Source organism: Drosophila serrata, unplaced genomic scaffold (assembly GCF_035046125.1).
Source record: "Drosophila serrata isolate PLE 108 unplaced genomic scaffold, ASM3504612v1 contig_261, whole genome shotgun sequence".
In the NCBI taxonomy this organism is placed as follows: domain Eukaryota; kingdom Metazoa; phylum Arthropoda; class Insecta; order Diptera; family Drosophilidae; genus Drosophila; species Drosophila serrata.
Genome location: NW_028257159.1, coordinates 441,349 through 458,132, shown reverse-complemented (window position 1 = coordinate 458,132; position 16,784 = coordinate 441,349). Strand labels below are relative to the sequence as shown.

The window sequence follows — 16,784 nt, the reverse complement described above, 5'->3', positions numbered from 1 at the left end:
TGAATTTCGGATAACAAATGTGGTGTGCAGCATGTACACCATCCGACCATTCCCTAAAAAAATCGTTTTTTGACTGGCTATATCTCCGAGGTTCGTAAATATTTTTTTTCTTTCAATAAGTATTTTTTAGTTTAACATATGTACTTTGATTTACTAATAAATAAAAAGTTGTATTCCCAATAACTTAGTCAAGATGAATTTTTGAAAAACCCTCCAATTTTCATGCGTTCAGGGTGGTCTACCCCCTTAAGCGAATATCAACCACAACAAATCTTTTGGAGCTCTCTTCCGTTATTATAGAGGGCTTCCACAATAATTGTCAGACAGACGTTATCTATACTGATTTCAGTAAAGCATTTGACTCTGTTAACCATTCTTTCCTCGTTAGAAAACTCGATTCAATGGGTTTTCCAAGTGATCTTCTTCATTGGATCTCTAGTTATGTGAATGGCAGGACGCAAAAGGTCCTCTTTAAGAATAATTTATCCAATGTTCTAAGGGTTACATCTGGCGTCCCGCAAGGAAGCCATTTGGGACCCTTATTGTTTACATTATTTATAAATGACCTGCCCAAAGTCTTGACTAACTCCAGAGTGCTTATGTACACGGATGACATCACGCTTTGCGTGCAATACAATTACGTTGCCTGCCAGTCGGATTTACAAACAGATCTTAATCATTTTCAAACTTGGTGCCGTGTAAACTTACTAAACTTAAATGGCTCTAAATACAAGCTAATGACATTCTCTCGTGTCGTTCCTAAGCTTGCTACTTATACGCTGAACTGCTGCTCTTTGGAAATAATAAATTTTGTTGACGATTTGGGCGTCCGCTTGGACCCAAAACTTGACTTTATTGATGATATTTCGTCTATGGTGAATAGAGCCAGGAGTGTGCTTGGATTTATTAATGGGCGGTCGAAGGAATTCAATGACCCCTATGTTACTAAATCCATATATACTTCTTTAGTTCGTCCTATTTTAGAATATGGAGGCTGCGTTTGGAGCCCTCAGTACAGCGTCCATAGTAAACGCATCGAGTCGGTCCATATTAGCTTTTTACTTTTTGCTCTATACGGTTTAAATTGGGATGCAAAGCTAAGGTTACCTTCCTACTCTAGTAGACTCCTATTAATAAACTTGCCGTCCTTAGCCAATCGAAGAACGATGCTTGGGATAACCTTTATTTTTAACCTTTTCCATGCTGATGTGGTGAGTCAGCTTAATTTCCACGTACCATTTAGAACTACTAGATCCTATATCCCATTAGTGTTGCGCCACTGTAGAACCTCCTTTGAACTGCATGATTGATATGTGCAAATTATAATGATTTGTACACACTAATCTATAACGTAGCTACCCTTTCTAACTTAAAATCTTAATACTAATACACTTAGTAAACATGCAAGCTAACAACCTGTCAGCACACCGGTAGTCAATTTCCTCGAATTCGGTCCTATATTTTCCATCGCCCCTACTAACACCTAACCCAACCAGGCACGTGCCTGGTGTCATACGGGCCACTTGAATGTACTGACCATAGTGCATCGACGTCCAATAAAGCCTATAGTAAGCTATGGTTTTAATGGTTCAACCGAAGGATAGAGCGATTATAAGCAAAGGTTTAATGAACCCGCCCACATATGCCTGGACCAATCTTTGTTTGTCACTACAATAATTCCCCTTTAAGTGAAGGATCAAATTGGGAGAATTATTTGGAGAAACAAATATCCACAATCCGTTAAATATTGCAGGCCGCTAAAAATTGAGTTTGCTAAAGAAAGCCGGGATCACATTTAAAAACCCTTGTAGGGTATTATAATTTCAGTCAGAAGTTTGCAAAGCAGTTAAGGAGGCATATCCAACCATATAAAGTATATATATTCTTGATCAGAATCAACAGTCGAGTCGATCTAGCCATGTCCGTCTGTCCGTCTGTCCGTCTGTCCGTTTTTACGCAAACTAGTCTCTCAGTTTTGAAGCTATCTGAATGAATATTTTTCTATATACTCTCACTCGTATATATGTATGTATATGTAAATTATAACATTTTCAGTTTTCAACAGTATTTAATTAAATTTCATTTCTTTATCGGTTTGCATGGCTAATGGAAAGTACACAAAACGATATCCGCGACCGTTAGTTGCTGAAACCGTCACAGGGAACGATGGATGTCCAGTTTATCGTCGGCGTTCAAAAGTAGATCATGGATGAACTATCAATGTTAAAGTTCAAAATCAAGAGATTGCCCGCTGTTATCTCGAATTTTCAAAACACATTCAAACGTTGAGGGTTGTGATTCGGTCAAATCAATCTAATATTTGTGCAAGTACGTACAAAAGGCAGCGACATGGCTGTGTTTCAAAATTCCAAAAATTCCACTGTGGTGATTATTGTCATTTCAAATTCATGAAAAAAGTCCCACAAGTGTACATTTAGCAGAGCATTTTGAAAATGGCCAAAGAGTTTACTTCACTGAGCCTAATACGGCACAACCAGCTGAGAGACCACCATCGACTTGCTTCTTTGCAATGTGTAACGCAGATCCATTCGCAGCGACTCTGATGTACGTTCAAATTCCCAAGTATTACACTTGGAATCAATCAACAAAGAAATTCCAACATCGCAATCAAGGAACCCCAGTGTCAGATTGGCCACAGGTGTTTTCCACTAATGCACTAGGTCGCATGTATTCTGTATGCATCATAGAAATGAATGTTTTTATTTGGGTTTGCTGGAGAACGATTCTCATTGGGATTTCACACTAGCGAATTGAGTTGTTTTATCAAATGCGTACCAAATACAAACGCTGTTCGCAATTGTCATCACCCCATGTTTTTCTTCAATCAAACCAATTCAGTCCAATGCTGCTCGTAAAAAAAATAATGGTGACAGGAAAGTATCGGTTACCTCTTATTAACAACCAGATTGCTAGATTGGGAGGGGTAATGAATTTCAGTTTCCTGGACAAGTAGCTATCACCACTAAAATCACTAAAAAACACTTATTGAAAGAAAAAAAAAATATTAACGAATGGCGGAGATATAGGCAGTCAAAAAAGAAATTTTTTTTAGGGAATGGTAGTGTGGTGTACATGCTGCACACCACATTTGTTATCAGAAATTCAAAAGCAACCTTATTTTTAAACTATATAATGTTTTTTTTTTTTTTTTTGTAAATGGAGGCACTCAGAAATTATTTTTTATGAAATTTTTGTTTTAAACTAAAATTAAAAATTTAAAAATTTAATTCTAACTTAAAAGTAAAAATTGTATCGAAAAAATCCTACGTCATGCCATGGAGAAGGTTATAGAGAAGCTGTGTAAGAGAATAGGTCCAGCAGTTTATGAGAAATCATGTACACCGTTTTAAAAAATGTAGTTTTGAGAAAAACACAAAAGAAGATAATGAAAGTACTCTAAGGTATACCGGCAGCGCTGCCTTCTAATGGCTGTGGAATATGATATATTTCTAAGCCCGATGTCTTAAAATGACCGTAAGAATATCGGCATCAAGATTAAGTAAAAAAAAAACGGTTTTTAAAAAATTTCAGTGTGGTCTAACAATTGCGATCTAAAAAGCGCATTTCTGTTTTTTAATAACTTTTTGAAAATCTGGAACGGCATTTTTAGCACGACAATTGGAGCACAGCCCGGTCCATAAAACGTTGAATTCAGAAGAAAAATTTCAGTGTCAGACTTAAGTATAATAGAAAACGTCTGGGGATGGTTGGCTAGGAAGGTGTACGAGGGTGGCAAGCAATATACAACCAAGCAAGATTTGAGTTGAGTATAAAAAATGAGTATACTAAATGTTAAAAAAAATAATTGTATTACTCTATCTGCAGTTTAATTATTAGTTCTTATTCAACATTTTTACAACTAGTAATACAATTGTTAAAGCTAACGTTTTGTAACAAATTCATAAAAAACAAGAAAGGAAGCTAACTTCGGCACGCCGAAGTTTATATACCCTTGCAGATAGAACTTCTATGACTAGGAATCCATACAATATTTATTATATATATTTGTGTTAAAAAACAATGAAGTAATACCTGCTTTCATTTCGTTCACCTATACATATTATATTTGCAGTTCTGCATTCACTGATTTGCATTTTTCCTCTACATCAAACGATCGTTTGTATGGCACCTATATGATATAGTCATCCGATTTTCATGAAATTTGATACAAAATTCAATACTTATATAAAATGGCTATACCTCAAATTTGATGAAAATCAGCTGAAAACTGAAAAAGTTATAAATTTAATGTATTAATTTCTCGATCGTTCCTATGGGAGCTATATGATATAGTAGTCCGATTTTCATCAAATTGTATGCTAAATTTTAGAGTATAGTAAAATGGCTATATCTCAAATTTGATCCAATTCTATTGAAAACTGAAAAAGTTAAAATTTTTTTGTAAAATTTTTCCGATCATTCCTATGGCAGCTATATAATATAGTCGTCCGATCCGGCCCGTTCCGACATATATACGAGTGAGAGTATATAGAAGGCAAACTACAAACTTTCATTCAGATAGCTTCAAAACTGAGAGACTAGTTTGCGTAGAAACGGACAGACGGACAGAAGGACAGACGGACATGGCTTGACTCGGCTGCTGATCCTGATCAAGAATATATATACTTTATATAGTCACTGCGTTGCAAACTTCTGATTGAAATTATAATACCCTGCAAGGGTATAAAAATTAAAGTTAATGTAGCTGGCGCTATCCTGATGATGCTGTTTCTGCATACGAATAAATCTTTTTCTTTAGATTTTAATTTAATAAAAACGTACATATGTATTCATTTATATGTTTTGACTAGCTGTACCCTGCCACGTTTCTCTGTGGCATATTGTGGTTGCAAGCATAAGAAATAAGTCAAACAAAAAAGAATAATTTTCAAATTCATTTAATTCTGTAATACTTGTGAGTATGCAATATTCTTCGTTTCTCCATTCTCCGCGTAAATATAAAGACTATCTGGTTTTCCGACACGGGAACACGCAACATATAATCCGTGTAAAAAACAATCTGCATCCAACCAACTCCAGAGATTGACCTTGAGCTTTATTAATGGTCATTGCGAACGCCAAACGAATGGGAAACTGCAATCTCTTGAACTGAAACGGTGTATCAGTCGGGATCAGAGGAATCCTAGGAATGAGGACATCTTAGCCTTTGAAAGGACCTGTTATGATCGTTGCTAGTAGAACGTAGTAGAACGTTGTTCATCAATTTCTTGACTGCGAGTCGCGTACCGTTGCAGAGTTTCGGCTGATTTATATTTCGGAGCATGATAATCGGCACACCTATTTTGAATTTCAATATTTGTGGTGGCATTCCAGGCAGATCAAGTGAGTTTAGAAATTTCACGTAGGAGTCTCGATGATTTGCATGTTCAACGGCAATTTCATGAGTGAGCAGTCCTCCCACCAGGTAACAGTGTCGCAGCGATTCCAGATGAAGCTAGAGCTAAAGCTATGTCCTTGTTAGCTCGAATCAATGTAATGAGGAATGTTTTCCCCATTCCTCCTGGAGCATCCAAGCTTCAGCTACCCTTGCCCTGTCACGTTCATTATTTTGAGAGTGAATCAAATCGATTGCTGCAGAACGCGACTGCCTAACTCTCAATCGTTTTCTGTCAAGCCTATCTGCTCGTCTTTCTGCTGATTCCTCGTTGTGCATCTGCATTGCTCTCAGCCGCTCAGTCTCTCGGATGGAGGCCCGTTCTTCTTCAGTCATATTCGTAATCTTACGTCTTTTTGTTTCTGTATTGCGATTTCGACGACCCAAACTCGACTTCTTGGGTGGCATGACTTCGTTTCTTACTGAACCTGAACAAAAAAATAAAATTTTAATCTCCAATTTCTTCTTTCAATATGTTTTGAATGTTTGACAGGAAATGCTTCGATTCAGCTGGCTGCCTGTAGAGGGCGCAGCAGTAGCGACACTGGGAAACGCGAAAAAAACTGATATATTCGCAAACGCAGATAAGCTATCAACATCAAAAGTAGACAATAACCGAGCTGGAACCTCAACTCATGTTGTGTATAAATTTGGGCTTAAACGGTTCAGAACTTTTCAAGTCTATGAAGGAAGTAGACACAAACAGAGCATTTATATAAATGAAGATTTAGAGAATCAACCAAATTTTAATGAAAAAATTGGACAGTTCTATTTATGGTGGATTCTTGTGAAAGGAAAAACAGAAGGAAGCCTGATAGATTAAAAACAAAACGTTTGTGACAAAAGCTTCGATTACGAGATCAAATTAAGTGTATATATCTGAAACTAGAGATAAAGCGGAGAGCAAGTTCAGATAAGCAAAATTGGCGAGCAAAATTTAATGTATGTTTATGATTCTGACTTTGGCCATTAAAAATTTAGGAAGGAGACAACTTATCAGATTAATTCAAATACTTCGAATAAAAAACTTAATAAAGTCACAAACTAAATTTGGCTCGTTTCAAACCAAATTCAATAACTTATTAGCTTTTGTTATGATTTTTGGCATGCTCTCACCAAAATTTCAATAATATTCTTCCGAATTCTACTCGGTTTCACTGCAACATGACCCCAAAGGTTGGTCATCTTATTTTGGAGCTGCTTCGTACAACCCGATCCGTTATTTTTCCAATTGACCAAAGATTTTCAATCGGATTCAGGTTGGGACTTTGTGCAGGCCACTGCATCCTTAGCTATTTTGGCTGTGTGGTTCGGAACATCATCTTGTTGAAAAACGATATTCTTCTTGGTGTATTTAAAGGTAGTCATCCATTTTCATAATTGCTTTAACTAATTGTAGAGATCCGGTATGCAACCATGTAAAGTTTTTCTTTGAATTCGATTTGAGGGTCGAATCCAACAATACTGATTTCCATCATTCTAAAAACGATTAAATTTAAGCTCATAAGGCCAGACAACTCGTTATCAATCGTCTATCGTCAAATTTTTGAGATTTTTAGCAAAATTTTAAGCGACTTTTGGAATTCTTGTAACGAAAACTTATCTTTTTTTGCTCGATATGTATCGGATGTTCTACAATGCTCTTCTAGCAGTCCATTCGCTGGCATACCCGTTTAGGACCAGACAGGTACCATTGGTGTTAAGAGCTAGTTTTTTTTCGCATGTTGGACATCATTAGTCGAGCATCTGAGTTTTTTAATCATTTTTCCGGCCTGCGACTTAATGCTTGGGGATATTATTATTAATTTATTATTATTATTAAAAATGAATAAATAAAATTTTTTAATTGTTCCAGAGATGTGGAAAACTAAAGAATGGTACTTAACATAAAACGTGCAATGTTGAGTTTATGTGACTCTATTTGGTTTTTTATACCCTTGCAGGGTATTATAATTTCAGTCAGAAGTTTGCAACGCAGTGAAGGAGCAAGAATATATATACTTTATATAGTCGGAGGTGCCTCCTTCACTGCGTTGCAAACTTCTGACTGAAATTATAATACCCTGCAAGGGTATAAAAATGATTGGATTTGCTTGTGTGGTTTGGGTTTTATTGATGACCAAGGTCAGAATCATGAACATAAAGTTTGTTGTTTGATAGTCAGTCAGTGGCGACAGCGATGCTACCCTGTAGCCGTGCAGTTTCAGCCCTCGAGACAATATTACAATTAATGTTCCATGACTCAGCTATGCAAATAGCCACCATTTACATTCACACACGCACTAACACAAATGCAATACGACATATGAGACATACAAAATTACAACATGCTTAAACAAATATGGACATTTAACTGTTTACTCACTTATGTATTTCTGGAGAGTCATAGGATAGCAGTCGAACCAAAGGTGGTATTCCGCCTAACGATCTTGTACGTTGCTTATTGGGGTCATCCATATAACATAAATGTTGTAAATATGCTGCTGCATTTGCCTTAATAGAGTTGTTCGGATTACTTAAAAAGCGTATTACTTCCGAAAGATTGGGATCACGCCATCTCATTGGTGAACAAAGATCATTTTCTGATTCCCCTATATAGTCCTCTTTTTCTCCCAATGTTTGAGGAGCAGTACTTAATGCACTCATGGCAAACTGTGGTAATTTAAATTCTAAAACTGGACCTTCGAACGTTCGACCTTGGACATCCACAACAGGTTCGGACCCATTAAGGCTATCATCATACGGTCTTCCAGGAAATTGTTTCTTGTTTGTGCTTGTGCTTTGAGTTCCCGTATAATTAGTTTCCGAAGTATAACAGTATGGTACAACGGATTCATCTGTATACTGAGACTCTATACCACAAGATACACCACCAAGGCTATATTCTGGCGCTTCTTCGAACTGAGCAGCTTTTACATATCTTACTGTTGATGTCAATGTATGATCTTCATTTCCGGGAATGTCTGTAGAAGTCGTTTCAATTTTGTTTTGAGGCCCGAGAACTGAACAATGCGGGGAAATATGCGAAATCTGGCCGATTGCTGACGGTTTCGTAATATATATAGGAGTGTTTGTATATCCGGATGTCGTAAATTGTTCAAAGTTTTGAAAAGAAGCATACTGTGTTTGTATATTTCCAGATTCGGAGGCCAAAGTTGGATCCATATTCAATTTATTTTCAGGATTCATAATAAATCTATTTAGTAAAAGATAGAAATCGTAATCCAATGTTAGTTTGTATAGAAATAAGTGTAATTAAGTGTAAATAAATATTATAAGGTTAAGCAAAAAAAAAGGGGCGAGACGGAGGGTTTCTGTTTCTATTCTGTTTTAAATTTTCGTGTAATTTAAATGATACATTGATCAATCTCTTCCAACATATTTATTCTATTATTCGTTACAATCATTTTGCGATTTTAAATTAGTTAACAAGAAAGAAAGCGTACTTCGGAATGCCTAAGTTTATATATTATACTTTAGAAGTGAAATGAAAAATGAAAAGAAAAACAAAGAACAGAACAGATTTAATACATTTATATATATACATATATTATATATTATAATTATTATATTTATATATATATTACATACATTATATTTATGTTAAAACCAACAATGATGTAATGCCTGCTTTCATTTCATAATAAATAATAGTTCAGAACACGGATGTCCATACAAAGGACCGTCAGCCGGCAGTTCCTCCCTCCTTATAAATCAACGTTGTCTGCCGCAGTTTAAATAAGTTAAATAAAGTCCAGTAAGGAATAATACCAAAATTAAGGTTTTTCTAACCGAGATGGATGAGATACTTGAAGAAGTCGATGACACCAACAGTTGTTGAGTGACATGGTCATCGACCACAAATCCTTCGATAAACTCCCACCAATATTAAAGCCGAAAGTCGTGCAGATTAATTTGAAGCGCAGCTCTAACGCCGGATATCGACTTTGGGCATTACAAGAGCTTTGGACCAGGGAAGGCACAAGTCATTATCCTGAGGCTTCCAGGATATATATTACTTTGGAAAAAGACGACGGAAAAGACGAGAGCATGTATAGTAATTAAGAAACAATACATGCGCTCTGAAAAAGATCGGAGACCAATAACAGAGTTGAGTCACTTCTTGATCATCAATATGTAAAAAAGAGAATATACAAGTCTTTGAATTTCCGTGTACCGAGGTTTTTCGAGGGAGGGGCAGATTCAGGTGAAGGTACAAGTGGACCTAGGAGCAAAATTAATTTTAGAAAGAGAGTATGGAAATCCTTTAGGACAAGTTATGTGTCCAAAGAATGGGCATCATACAAAACGCAAAAACGTAATCAAGAAAAAATCCAGAAAAAACCACTACGTAGCAATATTAAACAGAAAAAAATACGGCAAGACTAAGTAAGATCCTTGCTAAAGCGCACACAAGCCCATCTTTAATAAACAAACCTAATGGTACATCAACAATGTCAGCCAAGGAATCCATAAAAGTTCAGGTAGACACGGAAGTTCAGAAAAATCGATGTCCGAGTGATCAGTTAAATGATCCATGACTATTTCCAAACTAAGATCAGAAGAGAATGGAAACAATTTTTTCTTTAAAATAACAAATAAATCTTCCGTGAACATTCGTTACATTCTGATATTAAATATAGTCAAAACCAGAAAGGAAGCTAACTTCGGCACACCTAGGAATCCATACAATATAAATTATATATATTTATGTTTCATTTCATTTACCTATACATATCATATTAACAGTTTTGCATTCACAGATTTGCATTTTTCCTCTACATCTAACGATCGTTTGTATGTCACCTACACTCCTGTTCATAATTTTACGATACATATGAAATTTTTGTTTCAGCGGTCGTAGGAGAATGGCAACACACCGTAGATCAAAATAAAGTATGCCAAATAATAGCACAAAGAGTTGTGCACAAAATGCGCTATTCTTATCCTTGTTTGCATCACACGTTTTCAAGTAACGGTAAAAAATGACTCGCGCCTTAATTTAGGCCACGCTACAAGTGTTTCAAAATGATACGACACATTTCAATATTTTTGTTTAATGTTAATATTTTATTGGTTTAATTGTTTATAACTAAATATTAATAGTTTATAACGGCGCCTTGTTCCACTTCAAAAATAAATGTAAGCTTTGAATAAATTAAGTTTTTTAAAACATTTCGGTCCAAGAGAGACCATTGTCTTAAAATTTCATTTTTAAGACTTTCATCCGTCTTTATTGTTGTTGGCGTAAACTCGCCTGGCTAAGATACCCCAGATGTTTTTAATCGGGTTAAGGTTAGGAGAGCAAGCAGGCCAATTCAAAACATTTATTTTATTGTCATTGAGGAACCGTTGTGTCTCTTTGCTTTTATGTATGGTCGCCTTATCCTGCATAAAAACTAAATTTTGGTCCTTATTTTGATCCGAAAATGGCAGAAGACAATCTTGTAACACATTTTTGTAGTCTGCACTTTTAATTTTTGAGCTTGTAAAGCACAATTCAAGCGTACCAGACGCATGAAAGGCTCCCCAAGCCATAACTGATCCGCCTCCAAAATTGCATGTTAGCAACATAAGGGGATCATTACCCAAATTAAGCCAATAGGGACGAAACCCATCTGGGCCATCAAGATGAAATTTTTTCTCATCAGAAATGTCAGAAATCAGTAATGTTCGTCAGATAGTCCTACGGGACACATGACGACTGCAACACGCAGCAAGTGAGGCACACGATGAAAAAGAATTGCTTGCATTGTTAAGTATTCGACGTTTGTCGCGATCTGATAGCTTCGACTTTCTTCCAGAGCTACGCCTGACACCGTACCCATCCACATTTTTCAAAAAGTTAGTAATAACACAGCGTGTTCGACCCATCAGTCGCGATATTTGGCTAACATTAAAGCCAGACTCGTTATACGCCTTAATTTTTCCCTTCACTCTTTCGCTTAATTAGCTACCATACGGCATTTTATTAAAAAAAATTATAAAAAAACTAAGCACTAAACCTTCCTCTTTAGCCGCAATAATTGGAATGTGTCGTATCATTTTAAAACACTTGTAGCGTGGCCTAAATTAAGGCGCGAGTCATTTTTTACCGTTACTTGAAAACGTGTGATGCAAACAAGGATAAGAATAGCGCATTTTGTGCACAACTCTTTGTGCTATTATTCGGCATACTTTTATTTCCATTCTCCTTTGACCGCTGAAACAAAAACTTTATAAGTGTCGTATAATTATGAACAGGAGTGTAGTTTTGAAGTTATGAGGGGCACCGACTGAAATTCAGTGTAAAACGAAAACCCGGCAGATATAAAAATACTCCTAACTTCGCCAATTTTGCTTTAATTGATTTAAAACTTTACAATGCATTACATTGATTATTGATTCATTATGCAAAATTATCTATACATCTATACATTACTTCGCAAATTCGTGTAAAAAAATATTATAAAGCAAGCAATTATATACCTCATCTGTCCTTCATTAATGTAACCTCTTCTCTTCAATGAATGTTTAGTACATTGTATATAACTTTTTTTTTTTGTTTTTAGAAATGCTTGTGGAGCTCTTCGAAACCTATCAGACGGCAGACAAAACGATGAAAACAAGCGCGGAATAAAAAATGCTGGTATGCAGTCGCAGTCGGCAGAGCGTCGACTTTATAGAAGTCGCAGCCGGCAGAGCGTCGACTCGGTAGAAGTCGCAGTCGGCAGAGCGTCGACTCTATAGAAGTCGCAGTCGGCGCGTTGATGATGGGTTGATGACAGTGGCTATTGATGACACGCGGTACTGCAGGGTGTTCTTACAAACATATACTTATACAGATATGTATGTATATATACCCTGCAGTACCGCATGTCATCAATAGCCACTGTTATCAACGCGCCGACTGCGACTTCTATAAAGTCGACGCTCTGCCGACTGCGACTTGTACGGAGCCTACGCTCTTATGTTGCCATGGTGATTTTCTCTCTCACTGCCTCACTCACTCTTCAAACGAGGGAGATGATCCAAAAGCAAATAAATCGAACAAACTGTTTCGCACCCTAGAAATTTAGCATTTCTATGTGTATAATATATTATCATGAACAATTATAATAATAGTATTAGAAATAAATATTCTTTAAATATAAAACGCGAATGAAATAATAATTGCATATCGAATAAATAGTTTGAGTTGCAATAACATTTTAAGTAACTTTTTGCCTAGTCCGATATATCCTTTATACCCTGTTTCCAATGGAAGCATACACAAGTTAACCAAACGGGACTTTGTGAAACGAAACGAACAATAAGAGAAAAAAACGGACTTGAGGATCCGTTTTTCCGGATCGTTGTTCGTTTTGTTGTTGGAGGCACGGTCCTTTTTTTTTCTTTTCCCTTTTTCGTGTTTTCACTTGGAGTTAAACAGTTTAAAAAAAAAAAAAAAAAAAAATGCTTATTTATTGAGCTGAATTTTATTATTGTACAATTACTGTAGTATAGCAACTTTTTTACAATAGTGAGGGGAGAAGTTCAATGGAAAATGGAAGGAAGGTCCGGGGGTGACCATGCTACTTACTACCGGGACTCGAACCCGGACCGGCAGTGCTACGGGTTCAAGTGTTTGTTGTCTCAACCCTTTGAGCTACCACCGGCGGCAGTTAAACAGTGAGCTAAGTAAGAAGTGTGCGCAGGCCAAATTTGAAAAAAAAAATTATACATATATGCATATTCTGTTCAGTTTCCAATAATTGAAATTATATATCAGGTGAGTTTTTATGTAAAGTTTACTTTCGTATCAATTTTGTCTTCTATTTTGTGTACATCTTCCCCTCCTCCCACTTCGTGTCTGCATGCAGCTATTGTGATACATCGATGGTACGAAGTGTAAGAAAAGGCTTCAAGACATTAAGAAGTTCTACTCAGCACTCTTAGGTAATTATGTATTTTTTTTTTTAGATTTTGATTTTGATTTATTTTCCATATTTTCCTTTTTCAGATGCAATAAGTCAAGTTGATGCAACGGAGCCACCTGCCAAACTGTTGACTAAAAGCCTTCGTTTCGCAAAATATTTGGAGACACAACACAAAAAAAAGGAAAAGGGATGAAGGCGTTTTAGAATGCGGTCCGAGCGTTTTCCAGTACCTCAATACTTAATTTTTCATGTTTATTATTATTATTATAATTATTTTTATTTTTAATTTATTTTGTATTATTATTATAAGAACTATTTTTAATTTAATTATTTTTATTATTTAATGTATAATTTTAATTTTATTATGCTAGTTTTTAAAAGAATATGAAAAAAGTGAATAAATTAAAATATGTAATTAATTTATTGTTGATGATTCATTGATGAATTGATGATGAAACATCGATGTGTCATCAACAAAACATCGATGAATTGATGATGAATTGTTAATGAAACATCGATGAATTGTTGATGAAACATCGATGAATTGATGAATAATCGATTTATTGTTTATGAATTGTTGATGTCGTTGTTGATGAAACATCGATGTATCATCGATTTATTGTTGATAAATTTCTATTGATGACAGCCTAGGACATGCCCATGTTAAATTCATTAATAGTTTGTGTGGCCTGTCATAGATTAATCATCAACAGCACCCCCTTGACTGTTGATGAAACGTTGATTAATTACTGATGACAGGTACTGCAGGGCATCTACAGATGTTACTGGGCCGCAGTTGACAAACACAATTTAGAAATGGCACGTTCATTTATTTTTACATTTCCTCAGATTTATTTTACGTAGTCTACACCTAGTAGTAGACACTTATTCTTTTCTGACTGATACATATGTATATGTATGTATGTACATATATATGCAAATAAATCAATGTTAGTATAGGTATACTAATTATACATAGTAGGGCAAGTGAATACATATGTAAAATTATTTACATATGTATAGCCACGCCCCTTAATGAGTATGTTTCTTTTTTTTGCTAAAAACAAAATAGTTTCAATATATGTATTTATTTGTATATGTACATACATATAACATATAACAAATTGGGGGAAAAAAAAAACAGAAACATGTCTACATAAATATTTCACAAACTAAGTAACAACTTACTAAGAATTACACATACATATCTATGTAAACACACACGAATGAGTACATATCATTTGTACAGCTTTCTGATGCCGATTGCTTTTGTTTTTAAAATTAAAAATGTATAACATGGCGAGTAGGCACGGAAAATCGTAACAAATCTTGTGTAGCACATAATTGGAAGAACTTCAAAATTAACATGATAGATACATACATAAGTGCTTACCTTACATTTATATATGGATTATATGAAGTAATGAACGTAAATCATTGTGTAAGCACTTACAATAATAATTTATGCTTACACTTAGCATACGTAAAACAACGCAACGTTATTCTTTTTAAAAACAATTTAAGTTGTAGTTTCGATGTCGTAAAAGAACTAGTTCACCTTAATGTCATTCGATAATCTAGACAAATATTTTATCGAAAATACATTAAAATGAAATTGTGGGATACCAATTTCTGTATCGATGTTATTTGTTTTTGTGCAGTATTGCATTTTGTAAAGGTAAGTACTATAATATAAGAATAAGTTTGTACATACGTGCGAAAACGAAAGTGGGTCCTATGATAAGCAAAATAAAGTGAACAGAGTGATTAATTTTTAACATTCCAAAAATGATTATCACTGATAATCGGTTAAAATATCGATCGATACAAAAACAGATGGCAAACAAACGAATTGTTGGTGTTTAGCAGAACTTGATCACTGATCGGTAATGAATCAGTAATTACGGATTAGTGATTACGACGTCTTAAAAATAATCAGATCGAAAACATTCGTTGTAGTCTGGCTTGACACCAACAATTACTTTATTTTTCGTATAAGAAAACATCTCAGAGCATTCTAAAAGCAAAAGTATTTAAGTGCATCATATAAGAATAATATCTACCGCTGCCACTTCATTGATTGTGGAAGCATTGAATTGTCTTGTAAGGCTTCCAGGGGGGGGGGGGTCTTTTTCTAATAGTAATATTCTGTATCTAATGAGGTTTTGAACAATCTGTCCAATTCATTATGCTCATGCAGAAGTTTTTGCAATTGCTTGATAATTTGCAATCTAGTTTTAATAAGAATAGCATAACGCTGACTTAGTTAAACTGCCGATGTACTAATAACATATATCTGGGGGAATTTTTTATTTTTGCAAGTTGGTGGTACAAAAGCGCTTACTCGATGGTGAATTTGCCCTTGAATTTGAATGTTTGGAAGAAATTTGAAAGAAAACAAAGGAATTTTATTTTTCATAATATTGATTTTCCTTTCCGTAAAGCACGGACTGTACTGTTGGTTAACATTATTACTCGACCAAATGAAGACATTTGAAAGGATCCATTATATTGTTGTGCATACGTCTGAATATGGTTTGATTGGTCTTTTATAGAGAAGCGAATACAATGCCTCTACAGGATCCATTAAATAGGGCAATATTACCTTGCCGCATTGCAATGCGGACATATGACAGATAATGAACCAATACGGAGACCTTTGTAGGCGATTGTAGAATCGTATTTGAATTCAACGCGAATCAAGTCTAAATTTACATTTTGTCTTTTTATTGCCGAGGTGCTGCACGTGTACGCCGTCCAATTAATGATCGCCTTAAAAAAAAGCATTATTCATATATGTAAACCATTTTTACGAAGAGAGCACTTGTACGCCGTTTAATGTTTGATCGCCTAGTAGCAAATTTAAAAAAAAAAACAAGAAAGGAAGCTAACTTCGGCACGCCGAAGTTTATATACCCTTGCAGATAGAACTTCGATGACTTCCTGGATTCCTTCCATACAATATAAAATATATATATTAATATTAAAAAAAAAACAATGAAGTAATACCTGCTTTCATTTCATTATCCTACACATATTATATTTGCAGTTTTACATTCAAAGATTTGCATTTTCGCTCCACATCTAACAATCGTTTGTATGGCACCTATGTGATATAGTTGTCCGATTTTGATAAAATTTTACACAAAATTTAAGACTGATATAAAATGGCTTTATCTCAAATTTAATGAAAATCTGCTGAAAATTTGTATTATTTGTATTCATTTCTTGATAGTTCCTATGGCAGCTATGTGATATAGTAGTCCGGTTTTTTTTTATAACTTTACACAAAATTGTAGATTAAAATAAAATGGCTATATCTAATATTTGATGAAAATCTGGTGAAAACTGAAGAAGTTATAATCTTTAATTTTATTAATTTTTTTTATATTTTATAAAATGGCTTTTTATCAAATTTGATGAAAATCTGTTGAAAACTGAAAATGTTATACATTTTAATTGAATTAATT

The 16,784-nt window shown here is 34.9% G+C and overlaps 1 protein-coding gene and 1 long non-coding RNA gene across 12 annotated transcripts in view; one reads left to right on the top strand and one right to left on the bottom strand.

Moving 5' to 3' along the window:
* The window catches only part of p120ctn (adherens junction protein p120), a 48,243-nt gene extending 33,080 nt beyond the window's left edge, over window positions 1–15,163 (bottom strand). For 4 of the 11 annotated variants that reach the window (XR_015271735.1, XR_015271734.1, XR_015271736.1 and 1 more), the window contains exons 1-2: window positions 14,519–14,680; window positions 7,782–8,612 (exon numbers count right to left, since the gene is read on the bottom strand). Coding sequence is in view for 7 of the 11 variants with exons in the window: in XM_086832960.1 (XP_086689086.1) it covers window positions 7,782–8,612; window positions 14,519–14,550 (863 nt within the window). In the remaining 4 variants the exon portion in view is untranslated. Of the gene's footprint in view, window positions 1–7,781; window positions 8,613–14,502; window positions 14,681–14,707; window positions 14,967–15,028 lie in introns of those variants that run through there. The other 7 variants (XR_015271737.1, XM_086832963.1, XM_020959467.2 and 4 more) reach the window with 7 other exon arrangements.
* LOC147643625 (uncharacterized) lies at window positions 12,424–13,733 on the top strand. The gene is made up of 2 exons (XR_015271743.1): window positions 12,424–13,333; window positions 13,398–13,733. It is a non-coding gene; the product is annotated as an uncharacterized LOC147643625 (long non-coding RNA).
* Window positions 15,164–16,784: the final 1,621 nt, after the last annotated feature.